Below are 23,457 nucleotides of genomic sequence, written 5' to 3'. Positions count from 1 at the left end.
CATTAGCCAATATATTTTAATTATCCACTTCTTCTATTTAGCAGACGACGCGCCCTGGTCAGTGGTCATAGACCAGTTAATTTATTCCAGGCCAGAGAGATCGCTGGCCCAATGTCCAGTTTTAAAAAATTCCGTATTTCCCACCCTGCCTGTTTTATTCATGTAGCCACGGCCGACTCGATCACGCTTTTGGCTGTGATTGAGCAGACGACAGTTATCCTAAAAGTTGCATTCTTCTGCTTCGGTTTAGTTAGTCCCGTGACATTTCGGAGTTTGTACGGCTTCGGTTTGGATTATTCGCGATGTTTATTGTTTAATTAATATAAAATTAATTTAAATTAATTACGATTGTGAGTGAATTTGTTCCGCAATGGCTGTAGACTCCAGTCAAGAGTGGGACGCTGATCGTTTGGACGAGGGAGCTGTTAGTGAGTACTAAAACAATTTTGATACACCCCCTTGACCAAGGCTTAGCTTTTTAAAAATAGAAGTAAAACATGATTTAAATAATTAAATTACATTAAATTTAAGAAATTGTGGGTGAAGTACAACTTAGAAAGTATGGTAAATTTATGGAAGAATATGGAGCTCAACTTCAAGGCATTGAACAAGCTCTTGATGATACAATTAGCAGTAATTGGGATATTACGTTAAATCCAATATCATTGCAAGTACGCGGCGCTAATTAGTGTGATAAAATGCAATTATTCTCTACCTTATTCTTGTAAAATATTCTTAGTTCTTACCTTTCGAACGAAGCACCGTTGTTGAGTTAGTATCAACTGATAATAAGGTTCTAAATAAGGTCATAACAGTCTTAGCAATTCTGTGTTGTGAAATGAATGAGTTGACACATGAAGCGAAAAATAAATATTTCAATGCATTGCTGTTTTACGGGGAAGGAGGTTAGTTAGTTAGATTAGGTTACAGGATTGGCGGTATTGTTTAACATTAGGTCTGTATTTTCTTAAGAACCTTCTGAAGGTTTCCAAGAAGGTGATGCCCAGATTTGTATCGGTAGAATGATACCATTAATGCAAGTAAGCCTATGATTACTGTGTATTTTAAAGAACACGATTCCGCGTTTCAATAAATTTTATCATATCATAAGAACATGATATATTTCTTCTTATAAGTTAGTCTCTATTCACAAAAGGAATTTAAACAGAGTTTATAGATAGTGTGCATGCATTAAAGGGGCTAGTGAAATTCCCTCCCCCGTTTCTTTACTTTAACCGCGCTGCATGGTTGCCAGTAATTTTGTCAGAGCATCTAAGTCAGGTTTGGAACTGAATCGAACAGAACTGCAAGTTTTTCAGTCTGTTGTAGATAGCATTTTAATTGCACTTACAAAATTACTGGCAACACTTGTCTGCATACTATCTATAATGCCACCCATGGATAAAGAATGCGCGTGAGGAAATTTGTTTTCACGCTATAGGATAGGCAACTCCCTATCTCCGACGGAGGCTTATTCTGTATATACTCTGTTACAGCATCGGTTGTCAGCACACGCAAAGCTGGGTCTCTGTGTAACGTAGCTTTGTGCGTGCTGACAACAGACGAAAGCAAAACTCATTTTCGGGATTTAAATCTCGAGATTTTAGACTCTGAAAATGAGTATTCCTTAGGTCTGTTGTCAGCAGGCACAAAGCTACGTTACATAGAGACCCAGCTTTGTGTGTCCTGACAACCGAAGATGGAACAGAATATATACAGAATAAGCTACCGTCGGAGATAGGGAGTTGCCTATCCTATAGCGTGAAAAATAATTTCCTCGCGCGCATTCTTTATCCATGATGTCACCTATTAATATTATTTCGTTTTTACTTGGTGTCAATAAGACATAATGTTTTGACGATTTAGCTTATTTATTCAGGTTAAATCACACATGAAACATATCCTTTTAATAAAATTCAACTGCATTCATAAAATAGTCCAATAAAAAACAGTAAAAAAAAAAACTTTGAAATATGACGGGTGTTAAACTTATAGGAAGTCAAATATTATTTTCTTATGATCTGTTCCGAAATTGGACAGTTCTAAACAAATCTATGAATTTTAGGAGTTATCTTGCTTCGTTACACGATGCAATTTAGTTGCCAAAAACGTTATTCATCAATTATCGGCGTTACATAGCCCAGAAATGTCGTTAATCGACGTTTCAGATGTTCTTTTTCTAGTTAGTTTTTAATTATACTTAATAAGAAATAAAATTAACCAAAATTAATTTGAGTAAAAAAAACACATACAGCCAGTTTTTGAGCAACTAGGCGATATGATGGCAACATTAGTAACACTTGATGAGATCATTGAATCTCAGGCAACATTAAGGGATCATTGGACCCTATATAAAAGAATGGTGAAGTCCGTTCACCATAACACGGGTCGTTTCAATGTTACCCCTGAAAAATTACGACATTTTGAAAACATGATAACGAAATTGGAGAATCAGTTACTAGAAGGCAGAATGTTCGCTGTAGGTTACGGTCAAGAAGTGATATCTAGTTTATTAGGGAGAAGGTATAAGATTAAGATGCCTCCTAAGTATTCGCGCGAGCCATAGTCCCAGTCGCCCTTTCAAAATACAAGGGGGGACGTAAAAGGAGGCCCCAGGCTATTTCGCAGCCTCTCCTCAGTCGGAAAATATGACTGTAATTTTTTTCTCATTCGCGTCGCGCTGACGTGCACGAGTTTTCAAGAACCAATGAGATGCTGGATTGCTGGTTGTAATTTAGAGGCGACGGGGATTAACAGTCCGGACAGGCTACGTCTTTTGGACTGGAGATAAAGCTAGATTATAAATGTGGTGGCGAATTTATACCTTCTCCCTAATAAACTAGATATCACTTCTTGTTACGGTTTTTTATACGTAGTCAAGTTGCTAATAGGTCAATTAACCTATTTTAATTACCTGCAATTAAGGCATGCGTTGAACAAAGTTTTGATGAAGGTGTAGCGCTTGTCTCAAAGAACAGCTTATTCGCTGATATTTTAAACAGCGTTATTAAACGGTCTTTAGATCAAGTTGAAGTTAAATTAGGTAAAAAAAAATTTTTTTTGAAACGGGAATTCATACAGCTCATAGGAATTATTGTTTACTACAGGTGAACCTTCCGAAGTTGAATCTCGGCATAGTTTAATTGGTGTTTGTTGTTTATACGTTTTACATTTTCATCTGTTTCGTACAATTGATAAGAAAATGTTTAAACTTGTTTGGGATACTTGTAAAAGGGTATGAATACTAAACAAACAAATTAGTACGTGAAATTTTAATAGCGGAGAGTTTTGCAATTTTGGTTTATTTATTATATTAAGATACCTGCAATTCAACTTATCGGCAATGTTTTATGGTTTGCTGATGGGTTTTTATTAACGATGTTACCGCATATGGAAAAGGCCTTAGAGAAAAAAGCAATTGATTCGGTTAAAGCGCAAAGAATGACGTATTTGACGCAAAAAACTCAAAATTTGAATAAGTAATTGCTGTTGCAGTTAAATTATTGCCGGTTATTGCAAGAGTTAATTTTTCATGTTAAAATTAATTATTAGGGATGTGCAAAATCTGTATATACAAGTTGCATCTTGGATGATTAAAATGGAATCTAATTTAGGTGATGGTGGGAAATTAGTAGATGATTTAAATCGTAAATCAGCCTTATTACTAATGGTAATTAAGTTAATTAACTTAATTTGTTAAGTGCGACTACGAAACACCAACAAAGTTCCGCTTAATATATTTTAGGGTCTTTCATTGGCTAATGCAATCAGTGATCAGTTAAAATTGGTCACAAATCTACACGTTGTTTTAGCAAAGCCAATGTTAAAGACCACTGTATTGTCGCTTTGTCGATTAATTGAAATGTTGAAGGTATTTAATTATTTTATATTTAATTAGAGTATAAAGGGAATTATTTAAATTTTTTTTTAAAAAAATGTTGTAGGCGATTGAAGCAACGTTTTTTCGTCATTCTGTATTGATTAACGAGTCAATTAATCATATTGTGCAACATTTATGTTACATTGCATTGACGAATGTAACGGTTGCAAAAGTACGTTAAAAGGTTTTGCGGATTAATATTAAGGTTTTGCAAAATAATATTAAGATTTTGCAGAATAATATTAAGGTTTTGCAAAATAATATTAAGGTTTTGCAAAATAATATTAAGGTTTTGCAAAATAATAATATTAAGCTTTTGCAAAATAATAATATTAAGGTTTTGCAAAATAATAATATTAAGGTTTTGCAAAATAATATTAAGGTTTTTGCAAATTAATATTAAGGTTTTTGCAAAATAATATTAAGATTTCGCAAAATAATATTAAGGTTTTGCAAATTAATATTAAGGGTTGCCAATTAATAGTAAGGTTTTGCCAATTAATATTAAGGTTTGGCAAAATAATATTAAGACTTTGAAAAATAATAAGGTTTTGCAAAATAATATTAAGGTTTTGCAAAATAATATTAAGGTTTTGCAAATTAATATTACGGTTTTGCAAATTAATATTACGGTTTTGCAAATTAATATTGAGGTTTACAGACAATTTTCAAAAATATTTGTATACTTGTTATTAGAAACGTTTAATTTCTGATAAAAAATACAGCGAACGCAGATTGGATGTATTATCTGCTTTAGTTTTGACTGAAAAGTCACTAAATGGCCCTGGTAATTACATAAACCTCTTTTATGCAAACTAATTAACAAGCGCAATTAAAAATTTAATCTGAACATCATTTTACATCAAAGGAACGAAAGGTCGTAGACTTATCGCTCACTTAGCATTGGCGTTAGGTATTCAAATGGTATGAAATTAAATAAAAATCAAGCAATTCGACATAAGTCAGTAATTGTAATTAACTACGTCTAATTGAACAGAAATCATTTAAAGATGATGAGCTAATTACCCTCAGTAAAGTTTTGCGTAAATTAGACCTAATATGCGATTTACGAGAAAAGTAATATCCTAATAAATAAATAAGGCAGACAGGCAGTAGCAATTTTGTAATACATTGCAATTGCAATTTAGGCTTCGAGACGCTTGCGATTGCAGCTTCATTTTCTGGCATCGCGTTGTTATACCGATTTATTTAACCGATCTTTACGATAATGTCGTTGATTGCAATAGAATTCACGTAAGACTTCTCAAAAGTTCATAGTAATTAATTAAGCAAAGTAATTAATTAAGCAAAGTAATTAACACAAAATTATATCAGTACATGATCATGGCATTGCGAGACTGCGTTGAACCAATGAAATGTACCAAACACGAAACTTCAACGCGGGTTTTGCTTGATAGTTTTGATAAAGAGATTTATGGGAAATTAAAGGAGGTTTGTTTGTTATTTTAATTTAATTAGTTCTTTTTAATTATTGGGCGAGTTAAATGCGAATTATTAATTTAATTCTTCATAGTTAATTCTGGATCGTTTATGCCAAGATGTTGAAACTGATTTACGTTTACAAACTCATACTCATTTACAATTGGATGATCGTAATCCATTTAAAGTTGGCATGAAAGATTTGTCACATTTTTTAACAATTAGACCAATTCGATTCTTTGATAGAAATATCAATGTTAAAAGTAAGTGCGTTTTGGTTCCCAAGATAGGCAAGAAGTGATATCTAGTTTATTAGAGAGAAGGTATAAATTCGCAAATAAAACAAATATGGTGGTTTAGGTTATGTTGAACATTACTTGGAAAAAATATTCTACAATTTAACAACTGTCGCGTTGCACGATTGGAAAACATACGGTGAAATGCGTAGCTTGGCTAGACAAAAATATGGGCTGTTTACAGCCGAAGCCCATTTGCCCAGTCAAACTCTGGAACAGGTATTGTCACTTACAACAAACACAAGAACACGTATGAACACCGAAGATTTTCTTACCTTTAATCGCAGGGTTTGGATGTATTGGAAATTATGCGAAACATTCACGTTTTTGTTTCGAAATATTTGTACAATTTGAACAATCAAATTTTTATCGAACATTCCAGTAATAACAAACATTTGAATACGATTAACATAAGGCACATTGCGAATTCCATTCGAACACACGGAATTGGAATCATGAACACGACTGTTAATTTCACTTATCAATTTCTGCGGAAGAAATTCTATATTTTTTCGCAGTTTTTGTACGATGAACATATTAAGTCCAAATTAATCAAGGTAAGAAATTGTTAAGCCTATATGACGAAGTGACGTTTATTCGAATTATTTTGGGTACCAATGACGATTTTCGAATTATTTTGACCCCTGATATCGTTTTTCGAATTATTTTGACCCCTGATGTCGTTTTTCGAATTATTTTCACCCTGATGTAGTTATTCGAATTATTTTGTCCCCTAATGTTGTTATTTGAATTATTTTGACCCCTGATGTCGTTATTCGAATTATTTTGTCCCCTGATGTCGTTATTAGAATTATTTTGTCCCCTGATGTCGTTATTCGAATTATTTTGTCCCCTGATGTCGTTATTCGAATTATTTTGACCCCCGATGTTGTTATTAGAATTATTTTGTCCCCTGATTTCGTTATTCGAATTATTTTGTCCCATGATTTCGTTATTGGAATTATTTTGTCCCCTGATGTGGTTATTCGAATTATTTTGTCCCCTGATGTGGTTATTCGAATTATTTTGTCACCTGATGTGGTTATTCGAATTATTTTGTCACCTGATATCGTTATTCGAATTATTTTGTCACCTGATGTCGTTATTCGAATTATTTTGTCCCCTGATGTCGTTTTTCGAATTCTTTTGACCCCTTCCTATTGACGATTTTCGAATTATTTTGTCTCACATTGACTTTATTCGAATTATTTTGTCTCACATTGACTTTATTCGAATTATTTTGTCTCATAATGACATTTTTCGAATTATTTTGTGTCCTAATCTGTAGGACTTACGATTCTTCAAAGAAAACAAAACGGTTTACGCTGAAAAGGTACGTTTTTTTCTTCTTATTTTAACCAGTAGTAGTAAAGCGTTTAGTATAAAGGCCTATTTTTGATCTATTTATAAAAAGTACCCTTATGAAAGAGCGGAGAAATTTAACAAGGGTATCCGTAAATTGGGTCTTACACCCGATGGTCAAAGTTTTTTGGATCAATTTAGAATGCTAATTAGTCAAGTTGGTACGATAGCCAATTAATTAAAACAATAAGACTTAAAAAGTTAAAAATAAAATAAATTATAGGGAACGCGTTGGGTTTTGTGCGCATGATTCGATCAGGTGGTTTACACTGTTGCAGCAACGCTATTAGATTCATCCCTGATTTGGATGATATAGTCAATTTTGAGGAATTGTGTAAAGAAGAGAACTTATCGCCCGAATGCGTAGAAGCTGCCAAAAAACTTGATTTGGTTATCGGGAATTTAACAAAGAATTTTTCAGAGGGTACCGAATACTTCAAGGTATTTATCACGCCCCCTCCCTGTGGCATACGTAATAGACACGTGACCTGCCAATAGGCGTGGTTAAATATCGTTTCATTACGCAACCTATTGTGTTCATGAGCATAAGTTCATAATATATGTTCCGTTCCATAAGTTTGTTAATCTCTGGTAACTTAGAAACTGGAGCTTGTAATTTTGAAGTGATTGAAGTATAGGTCATAGATTCAGGGGTAAAGCGACATACGCCTGGTGAGTGAGAAGGCGCTGCTGTCAAATTTGGGTAACTTAGTAAGTTCAGACTAAATAGGACCTAGGTGGAACTTGGTCCTAGCTGCAAAATTAATTAACTACCTGCACCGAGTGTAGATAGGACTTCAATTGACTCGCTTAATTGTCGTTCTCCTCCTCGAACTAGTTATCTCGAGGACTGTAAGTCCATCTCTCAGTAGCATTACGAACTTGTATAGCTAGTGCCATTCATACTTATGGAAGGAACATATCACTTATAAACTTATGCTCGCCCCCTATTTCTTGATTAAATTAAGTTTTAATTGTAGTTATTACTTGACGTATTCGCGCCCGCATTCCGAGACTCTAAAAACATCCATTTACGGAATTTCTTTGTGATTGTCCCACCTTTAACTGTAAATTTTATTGAGCATTCCATAACGTGTAAGGAGTTGTTAACACGGAAAAATAAACAAGGGGCTGCGTTTACTGATGATGGATTTGCCATGGGTAGGTGCATGTTGAACCGGGAATACATACAGCTACTAGGAATCATTGCGTAGTACCCATTTTCTTTCCCCAACGTATCTAGGCGCGCTTTGTGGGAGGAGTTAGGTAGAGTAATCATTATGTATGACGACTTTTACCCATAGCGAATTAATTAATAATCTATCTCGCTACCTATTGCGCCTGTGCGCCTAGGAACTCGCGTTGCCACCAACCAATGAAATTCCAGTTAGAAAGACGCCATCAGAATTATGACCTCTGTGTGACGGGGGATAGTAAGTTCTCAAGCCCGGATTTAATACCCATAAAACCCGAATTCATAGAAATTAACAAGATATATATGGGGGACGCGATGATTCCTAGTAGCTGTATGTATTCTTGGTTAAACAAAGGTATATATAGGTATTTCGGGTTTAAAACGGTTTGTTTCTTAAGGTGTGGCGTACATTTTGAAGTTACTAGATCAGTACCAAGATTTTGATTCCTTACATTGGTTCCAATCAGTTAGGGAGAAATATAGGAAGCAAAAGGTTTGTTTTTTAACTTATATTCCCTTTAAATTGTGACGTATTTCTTCAGGGTTCATACAAACCTGGAAAACTCGGGAAAATATGTGAGAAAGCTCTGGGAAATATATGGGGAAAAAACCTGGGAAATGTATGAGGGGGAAACTGGGAAAACTCGGGGAAATGTATGGGGGAAAGGCTGGGAAATGTATGGGGGGAAAAACTGGGGAAACTTGGGGAAATGTATGGGGGAAAAACCTGGAAAACTCGGGGGAATATAAGGGGAATAAAACCTGGAAAACTCGGGGGAATATAAGGGGAATAAAACGTACAAAACTCGGGGGAATAAAACCTGGAAAACTCGGGGGAATAAAACCTGGAAAACTCGGGGGAATATAAGGGGAATAAAACCTGGAAAACTCGAAGGAATATAAGGGGAATAAAACCTGGAAAACTCGGGGGAATATAAGGGGGGAAAAAACCTGGAAAACTCGGGGGAATATAAGGGGGAAAAACCTGGAAAACTCGGGGGAATATAAGGGGAATAAAACCTGGAAAACTCGGGGGAATATAAGGGGAATAAAACCTGGAAAACGAAGGGAAATATAAGGGGAAAAAAAATAGAAAACTCGGGGAAATATATGGGGGAAAAAACCTGGAAATATATGGGGAAAAAACCTGGAAATATATGGGGAAAAAACCCTGGAAAACTCGGGGGAATATAAGGGGAATAAAACCTGGAAAACGAAGGGAAATATAAGGGGGAAAAAAATAGAAAACTCAGGGAAATATATGGGGGAAAAAACCTGGAAATATATGGGGAAAAAACCCTGGAAAACTCAGGGAAATCGATTTTCCATAAGTTGTATGAACCCTGTACTTGTAATTCCATTGTTTCACTTTTAACTGGTTTCTTTAGGAAGAAGCTCTGAAAAATCAAGAACAAGCTATTGGAAAAGAGGATGAGAAATTACAGCAGACTATAACATTGACTGTCAACCGTCTAGAACAATACCAACAAGTTATTATCATTTTTTAATTTATCTTCCTATTATTATAGTTAAGTTCTTGACTAAACCTTAATTTACTTTATTTATTTATTAATAGGAATTTGACCTTTTGAACTATTCATTGAGCAGCGCCAGAATATTTTTCCGCGCAGATTTAAGTGCAGCAGAGGAAAGGGAACAAAAATCTAAAGGTAACAATTAAATTTAATTTCTATATTTAAATTTAAAGCCCCTATAATATTAATTAAAAATTAAAATTAATATATTTAAAAGCTGAAAATAATGAGAAAGCGGCTGAAACTGCGCCATAATCACGTTAATTAACACTAATTAAAGGGTAATTAATAATTAATAAATGCAGTAAGTGTAATAATAATAATAATATTAAACTCTGGTAGTTATTTTTTTGTATAAAAACAATTTATTACAATTTTATTTACAAAATGTAGGGTTTTATTTCTTGTTCTTTTGTTTTTCTATAAAAAATTAAATGCAGTTTAATTAATCTTTTTTTAAAAGTACAATCATTAAGGTCGAAATTAAGGCTTAATTAATTAATTTCCTTTAGATTGGGATCCAATTTAGGCTGATATTTAATTAGCTTCGAGTAACGTCTAAGTAATCTTAGCCAATAACATGATATGTTTTCCATTGTTAGATGATTCCAGATGAATTCAAAACCCCTGAAAAATTAACCAGATTAATTAATTAATTAATTTCGCGTTAATTAAATTAATGAGTAGAGCTAAAAGCGCCATGAACCCTGATTTTGCAAAATTGGCAGATAGATGGCGCTTCAAACTTAATAATAATATGTATCTAAGACTAAAAAGCGCCATCTATTTGCAAAAGTAATAATTAACCCTGATTATGCAAAATTGGCAGATAGATGGCGCTTCAAACTTAATAATAATATGTATCTAAGACTAAAAAGCGCCATCTATTTGCAAAAGTAACAATTAACCCTGATTATGCAAAATTGGATCATAGATGGCGCTTCAAACTTAAAAATAATATGTATCTAAGGCTTAAAAGCGCCATCTATTTGCAAAAGTTATCATATGAACCCTGATTATGCCGAATTAGATCATAGATGGCGCTTCAAACTTAAAAATAATATGTATCTAAGGCTTAAAAGCGCCATCTATTTGCAAAAGTTATCATATGAACCCTGATTATGCCGAATTAGATCATAGATGGCGCTTCAAACTGAAAATAATATGTATCTAAGGCTTAAAAGCGCCATCTATTTGCAAAAGTTATCATATGAACCCTGATTATGCCGAATTAGATCATAGATGGCGCTTCAAACTGAAAATAATATGTATCTAAGGCTTAAAAGCGCCATCTATTTGCGAAAGTTATATCATATGAACCCTGATTATGCAAAATTGGCAGATAGATGGCGCTTCAAACTTAAAAATAATATCTAAGGCTAAAAAGCGCCATCTATTTCCAAAAGTTGTATGAACCAGCGTGGGAAATAAGGTGGTGGCACAGGGCAAATGACCAGTTTAAAAATTGCCTGGACCAGTTTAAAAATTAAATCGGAGGGGGGTCAGTGGTCCACATGACCACTAAGAAAATTCAAGGGTTTAAAGAGTCCAGACATTATCTAATATATTTTAATTATCCACTTCTTCAATTTAGCAAACGACGCGTCCTGGTCAGTGGTCATGGACCAGTTTATTTATTCCAGGCCAGAGGGGTCACTGGCCCAATGTCCAGTTTATAAAAAATCCTTATTTCCCACCCTGGTATGAACCCTGATTATGCAAAAATGGCAGACAGATGGCGCTTCAAACTTAAAAATAATATGTATCTAAGGCTAAAAAGCGCCATCTATTGGCGAAAGTTATATCATATGAACCCTGATTTGCCGAATTAGATCATAGATGGCGCTTCAAACTGAAAAATAATATGCATCTAAGGCATTCTTGCCTTTCTGCAATTTCTTTGGCAACTGCATCATTCTCTCTTGCAAAACTTAATAGTTCTTGAACATCACTCATATTATTTGCAACTGGGATGTAATGAACCCAAGGTTTCATTGCTGCGTAAAAAAACTCCCCCCATTCGCTATCAACGTTAAAAACCAGAGAATGGCACAGGAAAAGGTGTTTAAAACGGAAACTAGCCGCAACACCCCTGAAGTTAAACAGGTATTTGTATTGGCAGTGATCTTCTAATGAGACTTCCTTCGCTGGTTCGTCACCCAGGGTGTCCTGTTGTTTTAATTATTATTAAACCGTTAATTAATTAAGATATTAATTTAATTTAATTGAACCTTCTGTGATTTCCAAGCTTGATTCTTTGTGTATTTAGCATCAACTAGGTCTGGTTCTTTTCTAGACAAAAGTATTAACGGGTCTCTTTCAGAGCTCGTTCGCGATCCTCTGAAAAACGCTACATTTTTCTTTAAATCCCATGGAAATTTCTGGGCTTCTCTAGAAAGGTATTTGGTATTTTAATTAACATTAAAAAGGGTCGGGTCAGAGCGAGGGGTCGGACGTTTGGCATTTTAGTGTACGGGATTTTGAAATTTCAAGATTTTGACAAAGATTTTGAGATTTTGCCCCAGATTTTGAGATTCTGTCCAAGATTTTAAGATTTCGGGATTTTAAAGGAGATTTTCAGATTTCGAACGCGATTTTCAGATTTCGGGATTTTGTTCAGGATTTTCAGATTTTGAAGGAGATTTCGGGCTTTGGAACAAGATTTTCAGATTTTGAAGGAGATTTTCAGATTTTGAGGAGATTTTCGGATTTCGAGGAGATTTTCTGATTTTGATATTTTAGGATGAGATTTCAGGATTTTACGTTAAGATTTCGGGATTTCTAGATTTTAATGTGAGATTTCGGGATTTTAGGTGAAGATTTCAGGATTTTCAGATTTTAAAATAGGGATTTCGGGATTTTCAGATTTTAAAATAGGGATTTCGGGATTTTCAGATTTTAAAATAGGGATTTCGGGATTTCTAGATTTTGACGTGAGATTTTAAAATTTTCAGATTTTGACGTGAGATTTTAAGATTTTTAGATTTTAACGTGAGATTTCGAGATTTTCGAGAGATATTTTAAACAGATTTCAAACAAAGTGTACGGGATTTTGACAAACGTCCGACCCCTCGACTCAGAATTAATTGTACTTCGTTATAACTGTTCTTTGAATATCCCATCTACCTAATCCAGTTGGATATAAACTAATTGCTGGACCTCCTTGCCAGAAAGTCCAGGCTGGATATGTGATATCGTAGTAATCTGGTGTCTAGAGAGTAGAGATAGATTTTTTGATTTTAATTGGGGTTTAATTGCCTAATTAAAGGGGTTTTATAGACTAATGGCACCCCATGTTATTTCCCCATAGAGCTTAATACAGTCGAAGGCAGAGGGCTGCCATTACCCAATATTTCAGAATAGACTAATGGCACCCCATGTTATTTCCCCATAGAGCTTAATACAGTCGAAGGCAGAGGGCTGCCATTACCCTATTGTCTAAATTAGTAAATTGTTTTATTAATTAAATTAAGTGTACATACTTTACTAAAGGAGAAAACTGGTAGAGGGGAATTATATTTGCTCATTTGTGGCCAATCACGAGTGTTTATTATCATTTCAATATCAGGGAGTTTATCAATAATTTCCAATAAGAAATGATCAATTCCAGAACACCTAAATGGAAATAAGCATTCTTTTTCTCTATATAGTTTGTGATTTATAATTTGATAATGGGTTCCCCTTTCTCTGGAAGACTTAATAGAATCGTGTGTGATTCCTTTTTCTTGGAAGGGTTGCAAATCATCCTTAATGACTCTATTGACATAAATTATTTAGATTTAAGTTGATTGACAAGTTAATACAAAATTTTGACTCAACTGCGTGAAGCAGGAACATCCTTTTTCACAAGGAACGTATGATTTAAGGCTATTTTCAATCTTATTTAAATAAGATTTCCATTTATCAGCGTCTAAACACACACGCGGTGCGGTTATTTTAAATTTGACGTTTCTTAAGCCTTGGTCTGTGGAGACAAAAGAACAAAAACTTACTTGGATTTTGGTATTTTTCCGCTTTGTTTTCGACATTTTGGCACCCTGTGTCCGAAGCGCTACAACTTTCCTCCAAATTTCCATTTATTTTTATTAAAAACAACGAAATAATAACTAAATTATTAATTAAAAACATTTTTCCATCTTCATGGATTTGAAAAATTTAAAACTTGTCGTCTGCTTAAGCGAATAGGGATGAAAATAAACCAAGAACCGAGGTCGTTCAGTGTAATTAAATTGGTTTATCTTATCAGTTTTAATCATTGGTATGGTTGTAATGGTTTCAAGCTGGAACGAAATACTGAACATTTCTACTTTTAGGCGGCATTTTTAGACAGTAGGCTATAGCATTTGAATTTTTGTAAGTGACAACTGACCAACGGACAAGCCTGCAGCCGCACAAGTCCGGCAATGTTGAACTTTATTTAAATTAATTAATTATAAATTATGTGAAACGTGATTAAATTTTCGGGAAACCGTTACATGATTGAAATAATAAATACATAGAAGATAGTGATAAAAAATAAATCACGACCGTAATCTCCATGAAGAAATACGGTCAAATTAAAAACTGCCAAGGCCCGAAGATCCGTTCATTTTGAATCAAGGTCAAGAGGTGACTTTGTATTCCGAATTAAGGTAAGACTAACCCTAAAATTGTTCTTAACTGATACTACTGGTTACTTTTCTTAAAATCCTTGGGTATTGCGTTTAATGTGTGTTGTGCTGGTTATGCCTCTATGGTTACCCGTGTGTTTTTATAATTATTATTATAATTATAATTATTACATCTTGTTGGGACGTAGTTAACAATGGACCTTATTCACTTTCGCCGGAAGTTAGGCTTAGCTCGGGATTCATGGGGGTGAATAACGGGAAGAAATTGGTCTGTCGTCCGCTACAGTTCATATTTTTGGCTTTTGTAGCAGACGACCGACGAATTTCTTCCCGTTACTCACCCACATGAATACCGAGCTAAGCCTAACTTCCGGCGAAAGGGAATAAGGTGGATTATCGACTGATAGCAAATTTCACGCGTTAGAAATTACAAAAGGTGACACTATGTTGCGCGTACACTTTGGTCTCATCTGGGACGTTTACAATTTTCTTAGTAAACAAACGTTCCGCCACAGCCAGTACTTTCAAGTCCAATTTCTCAATTATTTCAACCGACCCACGGTTATTTTTGAAGGCCATAATTGCCAACCCATTTTTACGAACTGCTTCGTAATTAGCGACCAATTCCCGAGTCAGGTGTTCGGCCGTTGCTTGATCATCGGCGTACAATGGTCCCAAAACGGCAATACCCCTGAAATCTTTCTTGATCATACCGTAACCTTTGACCTTTCCTTTATAATCCACGGCTGATAATGCGAAACAGTTAGGCTCCTGTAGGCATAAAGTGACTAGCAACTCTCTGTTGTATCCGTGTACCTTTGCGTCATACTTGACGACGGATTTTGCGTCATTAACGGGTCCAATCATAATGTCGGCGTTCTTCAGGAGTTTCTTGTGGCAACATTGGATAATACGTTGGCCGTCTATACTGACGCATTGTAAGGAAATTATGCCCGATTGTATTTTGAAACCAGCTCGATCTCTGTACGTTTCTAAATGTACTTCAGTAGTGTTTAATGCGCAGTTAAGATGCGCTTCACGATCCAATGCGACTTCGAGCATTTTTCCGCCAATACCTTTGCCCTGATAAGCCAATCGTACAACGTACATCCCCAAAAATGCCAAGTCTTTTTTGAAGAAAAGTTTACTGCACGATCCCAAAATGAAGCCTGTTAAAAATTAATTACCAAAGGCTTATAGTCAGTCGTGTTTGAAAAGGGGGCGGGCGCAGTGTCATCAGCTTGAACGCAGTATCTCACTTTCGGTTGGTGGATATTTTCTATAGAGCTATCTCAGTTATTTGTGACGTCAGTGAATAGATAAAACGTCACGGGGTAATGGCTTTGGCAGTGTGCGGCCATGTTTGGTACGCCTTTGGTTCTATGGTCAATTAGTCTGCTACCACGAACTTGGTTGTGACGTCACACCCTCCTATCTCTTTCCTCTTTTTCTTGGCGACCATATTGGAAGTCGCCAGCTCGGGAGTCGGGCCATACAATTTAGATTACCTATGTTGACGTCACGTCCCCGTAGCTCCTCCCCTCTCAGTACCACTCTATAGCATTTGTGAAGTCACACTAAGGCTTCTGAGATAGCTCTATTTACCTAAGTTGAAATTAGTCTCGCATCATACCTTCTGGAGTTGAAGCCACTAACATTCCATTAGGGTCCAATTTCATGAAGGTAATTATGCCATCGCGGTTGGGAAACGTTACTCCGGTTTCGCGTAAACAATCAAGTACTTGGTCCACATCTCTTAACCTCATTTTACGTACAACAAAATCTGGTAGTTCCATCGTAACGTTTGCGTGTGATTTGAACGTGTTGAAATTGAAAACGACGTGTTTTTATGCTTTGTTCCTCAGATTTTAACAGCAGTGCAGGGAATTTATAACAAATGGGAACACTATGCCTTCGCGGCCAAACTACTTCTGCTAGTTTGCAGCGCCCGTAAGCCTGCGATGGTGCCTTGTTTTTTACATACAATGATTGTCAGGTTTACCTTTGCGTTAAAAGTTAGTTACGTACGCGTTAATTTTTTGGTAAAACATCATGGTTATTGAATAACAAGTAATATCTATACCTGACATAGCTAAATTTACAAAAAATATTTAGGCATACCCTACGTTCATGCATATATCGGAATTAACTCAGCTAAATTTTGTTACAAATTGAAAATCAACGATATTTGCTTTGCTACAAAGTTTCGAAGTTACAAAACAATCCACACTGAATTGCGCAAATACTTGAGTCTCATCTTGTGTACTCGTACATATCCTTGACTTTCTAGTATAAGACTTCTCAATTATTTCCACCACCAAACCACAATATTATTTAAATTATCCATGGCTACGAACTGGTACATAATTTGCAACTAATTCGTATGTTACGTTTTCGAGCGTGCCTTGGTTATCATCACCGTACAATGGTCCCAATATGGCGGTTGCTTCGACATCTCTCCTGATTATGCCGTAACCTTTGACCTTTCCACTTCGTGATAATGCGACACAGTTAGGTTCCTCTAGGGTTAAACTGACCAGAAACTCTCTGTTGTATTCGTGAACCTCGGCGTCATATTTGACCTACGAATTTTGTGGAAACGGTTACAAACTTAACTTCGTTGGTTTTTGGAAGTTTCTGCTGGCAACATTCGAATTTCCGTTTTTCTGTGTATCGGTACTGACGCAGTTTTAGTGAAATTAGCCCAGGCTGTAGCCTTGAAACCGCAGCTCTATCTCTTGTACATTGCCAAAAGAGTTTTGGCCCTATTCCCAGCGTCTTTACTGTGTCCTTGACCTCTAAACACGGTGCATTTAAGCTTCTAGTAACTTCATTCCAAGACCTTTACTTGTGCAAAATAGTGCACCTAATATTAAATTATCTTTTGGAAAATTGTTGAATGCAACAAAATGAAATGTGACATGTTAACAATGTATTGAAATCGTTATTCAAGACATGGTTCTCCAATGTGCATATATAGTAGCAGGTAGATGGGGCGGTAATGATGATGTTTGACCTGTGGCAATGTGTATCTTGCGCACGCCCCTACCCTTAGTAGCTCTATTGTATTTGTACGAGAATTAGCTTGCAATTACAAGACGTTGGTTTGAAGTAAAATTGACCCATTTGTAAGCTTATGTTTTAATTTCTTGTATACTCGGTTTCAAAAATATAGTCAAAGGAGATAATTGATTGCTGTGTTTATTCAACGGGGAAGTTAATTGGGTTTTTATTAAGAACAAGGTTAATTAGTAGATCAAAGTAATTGCAGTAACGTTTAATAACAGCTCTCTTAATTAGCTCTTGTCCCTGTGAAATTTCCAGGAATGTTAATTTTTCATGCACTAAATCTGAGAGATAACATAAAATAATCATTAATGCTAATTAAAATTTTAAACATTTTTAAAGGTAAAATTAATTAACAAATCACTTAATTCGGTTTTCAAAAATTACAAAAATCTAAACTAAACTGCGCGTAAACTTTAGTCTGATCTGGTACGTTTACAATTTCCTTTGTAAATACTCTCTCGTAAACTTCAGTAACTTTCAAGTCCAACTTCTCAATTATTTCCACTGAACCAGGGTTGCTTTTCAAGGCCATGATGACCAATCCGTTGTCGCGAACCGCTTCGTAATTTGTAGCTAATTCCCGAATTAAGTACTCAGCGGTTTCTTGGTCATCGGCGTACAATGGTCCCAATATGGCCATCCCTCCGATATCCTTCCTGATCATGCCGTAACCTTTGACCTTGGCTTCGTGATCCACGGCTGTTAATGCGAAACAGTCGGGTTCCTGTAGGGTCAAACTGACCAGCAACTCTCTGCTGTATCCGTGGATCTTGGCGTCATACTGAACCACGGATTTCGTGTCGAAGGCTACAATCTTAACTCTAGCGTTCTTAAGTAGTTTATGGTAACAGCACTGGATGATACGTTGGCCATCCGTGCTGACGCATTCCAGAGAAATAATACCCGATTGAATTTTGTATCCGAGTTTATCTCTGTACATTGCTAAGTGGGTTTTTGTCGAATTGCCAGCGTTGTTTTTACCGGCTACGTGGTCATGCGATGCCTGGAATACCTTTCTTCCAATTCCTTTGCCTCTGTATTCTTTTCGCACAACGTAAAGTCCAGAAAATGCAAAATTTTCATTGATGAAAATGGCGCATGAACATCCCAATATAAATCCTGTACAATATTGAACATTTTAATGTCAAGAATATACCAGTTTTCAAAAGTTGAGGGTAAAATAGAGTGGTGTGTTGACCACTTTGGGCTTTCATGATAGGACAATAAATTCATAAGATATGTTCCATGATAAGTTTGTAATGTCTGGTAACTTACAAACTGGAGCTTGTAATTTTGAAGTGATTGAGGTAGGTCATAGATTTAGGGTAAAGCGACATACGCCTGGTGAGTGAGGCGCTGCTGTCAAATTTGGGTAACTTAGTAAGTTCAGACTAAATAGGACCTAGATGGAACTTGGTCCTGCAAAATTAATTGACCACCACCGAGTGTAGCTAGGACTTCAATTGACTCGCTTCCGTCGTTCTCCTTCTCGAACTAGTTATCTCGAGCTATAAGTCTCTCAGTAGCATTACGAACTTGTATAGGTAGTGCACTCATACTTATGGAAGGAACATATCTTATAAACAAACTTATGATAGGACGGTATGTGGATAACAATTAATTGTTTTAACCATTAACATATTGAAGTAATTGGAAAAAAGAAAATAAATATATTTATACCGTCTGCAGTCGAGGCCACAATCATTCCTTCTGGATCTATTGCCATATTTGTAGCTAAGCAACCATCAGGACAGGATAGCCCCGTTTCTTTCCAAATAGCCAGTACTTGGTCCACATCCCCTAAGATCATTTTGCGCACAGTATACCCGGGAATTACTCGTGGCTCCATTTGAAGTTATCGAAGTGATAAGCAGTTAAGTTAGTGAACGTTTAACAAAGGTTTCAGTTATGTTAACGTAAATATTTCACTCTTTTGTTTGTAAGATTCGTGGCAATGCATTATTTGTTTTAAGCTTAAAGCGATAAAAAAATTAGGCGTTGGAATCACTTTTTACGTAATTTCAGCAAAAAATAATATATCATAAAATAAATAAATAAATAAATAAATAAACAAGGTTTAGGCCTATTTTTTGTCTTAGAATATTGCGTCCGAAGCAAGAACCTTTAACCCTGGGTCACCATGGGTGTAAAGGAAAATCAATTAGTGATTCTTCTGCTAATTGACCAGTCTGCATAATGAAACGTCAAGGAAATACCCATGGCTTATCATGAAATTTATTAAATTATGGAACTTTACATTTTAATAATTACAAAAATCAAAACTATGTTGCGAATACACTTTAGTTTCATTTGGGATTGTGACAATTTTATTTGTAAACAATCGCTCGTAAACCTCGGTCACTTTCAAGTCCAACTTCTCAATTATTTCCACCGAACCACTGTTGTTTTTCAGCGCCATTATCACCAATCCATTTTCTCGAACTGCTTCGTATTTTGCAGTTAATTCTCGAGTTAGGTTCTCGGCCGTTGCTTGGTCATCGGCGTACAATGGTCCCAATATGGCGATACCTCCGATATCTTTCTTTATCATACCGTAACCTTTGACCTTTCCTTGGCAATCCACGGCTGATAATGCGAAACAATCAGGATCCTGTAGGCTTAACGTGACTAATAACTCTCTGTTGTATCCGTGAACCAGGGAGTCATATTGGACTACTGATTTTGCGTCAACTGGTACAATCTTAACTGCGTCGTTCTTAAGAAGTTTCAGTTGGCAATTTTCGAGTATAGATTTGCCGTCGGTTCCGACGCATTCTAGCGAAATAATTCCCGATTGTAGCTTGAAACCTGCTCGATCTCTGTACGTTATTAAGTGGACTTCAGCCGTGTTTAATGAGCAATTACGGCCGGCTACGTAATCTTGCGTTGCCTTCAGTATTTTCCCACCAATACCTTGGCCTCTGTAGGCTTCTCTCACAGCGTAAAGTCCGAAAAACGACAAATCTTCTTTGAAGAAAATGGCCGAACATGAACCCAAAATATACCCTGTACAAAAATGGAATATAATCAGAAGGGGATAATACTGAAGAGGCATACGATACTCTGTATCATCTCCTAATACTTTAGTTATGTAACATGATTATTCCCAGGCGAGGGAGACAGACCCTTTTAATTTATTTTATCAGGGATAGATTTAATTTTAGAAGTAGGAATGGAGAACAGAGTAATATCTGGGCGCGCGTCAAAAGTCCCGGACCCTCTTCCACGGGACGGAGGGGGTATGAAAGAAGAGGCGGAAGGGTCATAGCGACAGAGGTAAAAAGGAATTACGTATTTTTCGCCGTCCCCGTCAGCAACGTCATTAAAACGTAGTTTAAGTGAGCAGCCAATAAGATAATTTAAACTTTTCGATGCATTACGTGTTGGAGGGAGGGGCTCTATACTGGGCTATGAGTCGGAATAACTGAAGTAAATACTAACCGTTCTCCATTCCTACTTCTAAAATTAAATCTATCCCTGATTATATTTTTGTATCGAAAAATTAAGAAATCACTCGATCCCAGTTTTAATTACCATCCCCTATAAAGAACGCATTGTCTAGAGAACTCCTTTCAAAGCCTGCCGCATTTTATTCGTCCAAATTTTGCCTCTACCAGTTCCAAATCAAAACTAAAACCATATATCGATTTCCCGACTTCCTTATACAACCACTGTGACGTAGTTGCGTTTACAGAGGTCTTACCTTCTTTAGTTGAGGCGACAAACATACCACGTGGATCCACATTAAACCACGTGTTTAAGTCGTTTGAAAGTGACATGCCAGTCTCGTTGTAAATTCGTAATACTTGCTCAAAATCTTGAATAGTCATTTGACGTACAACGTAATCGGGAATTTCAGCCATGTTCTATCCTCTTTCTCTCTCTCAACCCTTTTAATATCTCGGCTGAGGTTTGCGTTTCGCGTCGGCGTTAGAGAGAAGGGATTCGAATCGACTCAGTCAGTATTACCAAACCCACGTGGAGAATTATATTACACGCTGCGCCAGCGATTTGATGAAACGTGACATATGTACATGTAGGCCAACGAGTATATGATAATTTATTTCCTTGTTTCAGTGTTTACTCTAAAATTTGGTTGGTAAAGTTATAGCTAAGAATTTTCCTGTACACTGATTACTTAATCATTGAGTACAATGAGTACACCATGAGCACAAAGATTACCCATCAGTACAAAAAGAAGTATATAATTCTGCTCTTCGAGAGAAGTGTACCACCACCACAAAGCGGGTACCTTCTTCAATAATCCCCTTCTTGCGCAAATTAGCAACTTTAATCGTTTTTATTTATCTTAAAAGTTACAAAAGGACAAACTGTGTTGCGAATATATTTTAGTCTCTTCTGGTACGGTTACAATTTTCTTAGTAAACAAACGTTCGTAAACCCCATCCACTTTTAAACCCAACTTCTCAATAATGGTCACCGAACCAGGGTTGTTTTTCAGTGCCGTTATTTCCAAGCCATTGTCGCGAACTGCTTCGTAATTTGCGACTAATTCTCGAGTTAGGTGTTCGGCCGTTGCTTGGTCGTCGGCGTACAATGGTCCCAAAACGGCTATCCCTCCGATATCTTTCTTTATCATACCATAACCTTTGACCTTTCCTTTATAATCCACGGCTGATAATGCGAAACAATCAGGGTCCTGTAGGCTTAAAGTGACTAGCAACTCTCTGTTGTATCCGTGTACCTTAGCGTCATATTTGACGACGGATTTTGCGTCAACGGGGACAATCTTAACCGCGTCGTTCTTGAGCAGTTTCAGTTGGCAATTTTCTAGTATACGTTGTCCGTCGGTACCGAAGCAGTCTAGTGAAATTATGCCCGATTGGAGCTTGAAACCTGCACGATCTCTGTACGATATTAAGTGGACTTTCGTCGTGTTTAAAGAGCAATTACGGCCGGCGACGTAATCTTGCGTCGCCTTCAGTATTTTCCCACCGACACCTTGGCCTCTGTAGGCTTCTCGCACAGCGTAAAGTCCGAAAAAGGACAAATCTTCTTTGAAAAAAATGGCCGAACCCATACCCAAAATATATCCTGTACGATAATTGATTTGATTAACTTTTCACGGTTTTTCTACCGTTATGTCCTACTGTACCGAATCCCATTGGAAAGAATCTAACCCAACCCAACCTAACCTAACCTTATCCAACCCTAACCTGAATTGCCTTCCGTCCCATTGCATCGAATATAGCCAAAATATGCGGATTTTCCACCATCGTTCCCATTCGGCATAATCCCATTGGACAGAATATCACTGAACCGAATCCCAATAGAAAGAATCTAACCCAACCCAACATAACCTAACCCCACTTCAACCCCAACCCTAACCTGAATTGGCTTCCGTTCCATTGCATCGAATATAGCCAAAATATACGGCTTTTCCCACCATCGTTCCCATTCGGCATAATCCCATTGGACAGAATCTCACTGAAGTGAATCCCATATAAATAAAACTATTTCCAGCGAGAAACCTGAAATTTTCGGTCGAATGGGATTTCGGTTCAACGGAACGATAGCCCAACAATTGTCTCAACTCCAAAGCAACTTCACGACTTCCTTGTGCCATTGTGACGTAGTTGAGTTTACAGCTCTTACCTTCTTTAGTTGAGGCCACAAACATACCACGTGGATCCACATTAAACCACGTTCTTAAATCGTTTGGAATTGACATGCCAGTCTCGTGGTAAATTTGTAACACTTGATCAAAATCTTGAATAGTCATTTGACGTACAACGTACTCGGGAATTTCCGCCATGTTCTATCCTCTCTAATATCAACCCTTTTTAATATGGGACTGAGCTTTGTCGTTTGGTTTTTGTTAGTGAGTGACACTAACAATGCAACTACGTGAAAAATTATATCTACACACAACTACACGCTACTTTACACTTTCGACGAGACGTTTGTACACGTAAAGCATGGTTTTAACTTGACCGAAAAAAAAACTGCTTTGCAGCTGGACGTCAAACGTCAGATTTGTTTTTAAGTTGTCACCCAGCGTTATACCGTTTTCACTTAGCGTAGTTCATACAAATAATGGAACCAAGGC

At 36.5% G+C, this 23,457-nt stretch overlaps 3 protein-coding genes across 3 annotated transcripts in view; 1 reads left to right on the top strand and 2 right to left on the bottom strand.

Annotated features, from left to right (window-relative positions):
- Window positions 1–13,903, bottom strand: part of LOC149618342 (structure-specific endonuclease subunit EME1-like) — a 78,303-nt gene extending 64,400 nt beyond the window's left edge. Inside the window, exons 1-4 of the mRNA XM_089854033.1 lie at window positions 13,701–13,903; window positions 13,528–13,618; window positions 13,191–13,464; window positions 12,804–12,919 (exon numbers count right to left, since the gene is read on the bottom strand). Coding sequence (XP_089710159.1) covers window positions 12,804–12,919; window positions 13,191–13,464; window positions 13,528–13,618; window positions 13,701–13,836 — 617 coding nt within the window. The 5' untranslated portion in view covers window positions 13,837–13,903. The remainder of the gene's footprint in view (window positions 1–12,803; window positions 12,920–13,190; window positions 13,465–13,527; window positions 13,619–13,700) is intronic.
- On the top strand, window positions 253–10,153 carry SWIP (strumpellin and WASH-interacting protein). Its single transcript, XM_089854026.1, has 28 exons — window positions 253–428; window positions 532–671; window positions 740–905; window positions 973–1,040; window positions 2,066–2,182; window positions 2,255–2,479; window positions 2,926–3,043; window positions 3,108–3,235; window positions 3,319–3,479; window positions 3,553–3,670; window positions 3,746–3,871; window positions 3,945–4,052; window positions 4,577–4,667; window positions 4,749–4,804; window positions 4,878–4,957; window positions 5,029–5,134; window positions 5,216–5,332; window positions 5,415–5,583; window positions 5,681–5,835; window positions 5,904–6,173; window positions 6,905–6,949; window positions 7,031–7,139; window positions 7,202–7,419; window positions 7,959–8,139; window positions 8,572–8,666; window positions 9,562–9,663; window positions 9,750–9,843; window positions 9,926–10,153. The coding sequence occupies exons 1-28, from the start codon at window positions 371–373 to the stop codon at window positions 9,961–9,963; spliced, it is 3,459 nt and encodes a 1,152-aa protein (XP_089710152.1). The 5' UTR covers window positions 253–370; the 3' UTR covers window positions 9,964–10,153.
- An 835-nt stretch (window positions 13,904–14,738) lies between the features above and the next one.
- LOC149618341 (uncharacterized) lies at window positions 14,739–16,084 on the bottom strand. Its single transcript, XM_089854002.1, has 2 exons — window positions 15,952–16,084; window positions 14,739–15,487 (listed from the first exon to the last, which is right to left on the bottom strand). Exons 1-2 carry the CDS (start codon window positions 16,082–16,084, stop codon window positions 14,739–14,741), a joined length of 882 nt encoding a protein of 293 aa, XP_089710128.1.
- Window positions 16,085–23,457: the final 7,373 nt, after the last annotated feature.

Source organism: Phalangium opilio, unplaced genomic scaffold, assembly GCF_054372755.1.
Source record: "Phalangium opilio isolate 3A_F unplaced genomic scaffold, DU_Popi_V2 ptg000209l_1, whole genome shotgun sequence".
NCBI lineage: Eukaryota > Metazoa > Arthropoda > Arachnida > Opiliones > Phalangiidae > Phalangium > Phalangium opilio.
This window is presented reverse-complemented; position numbering and strand designations above follow the sequence as displayed.

What these genes read in the sequence shown, in the direction of transcription:
- SWIP (XM_089854026.1), top strand. Translation starts at nt 371, where the DNA reads ATGGCTGTAGACTCCAGTCAAGAGTGGGACGCTGATCGTTTGGACGAG. An exon ending in CGAATGTAACGGTTGCAAAA is followed by an intron (nt 4,053 to 4,576) that starts GTACGTTAAAAG and finishes ACTTGTTATTAG; the next exon opens with AAACGTTTAATTTCTGATAA. An exon ending in TAGAAATATCAATGTTAAAA is followed by an intron (nt 5,584 to 5,680) that starts GTAAGTGCGTTT and finishes ATGGTGGTTTAG; the next exon opens with GTTATGTTGAACATTACTTG.
- LOC149618341 (XM_089854002.1), bottom strand. Translation starts at nt 16,084, where the DNA reads ATGAGGTTAAGAGATGTGGACCAAGTACTTGATTGTTTACGCGAAACC. An exon ending in AGTGGCTTCAACTCCAGAAG is followed by an intron (nt 15,488 to 15,951) that starts GTATGATGCGAG and finishes AATTTTTAACAG; the next exon opens with GCTTCATTTTGGGATCGTGC.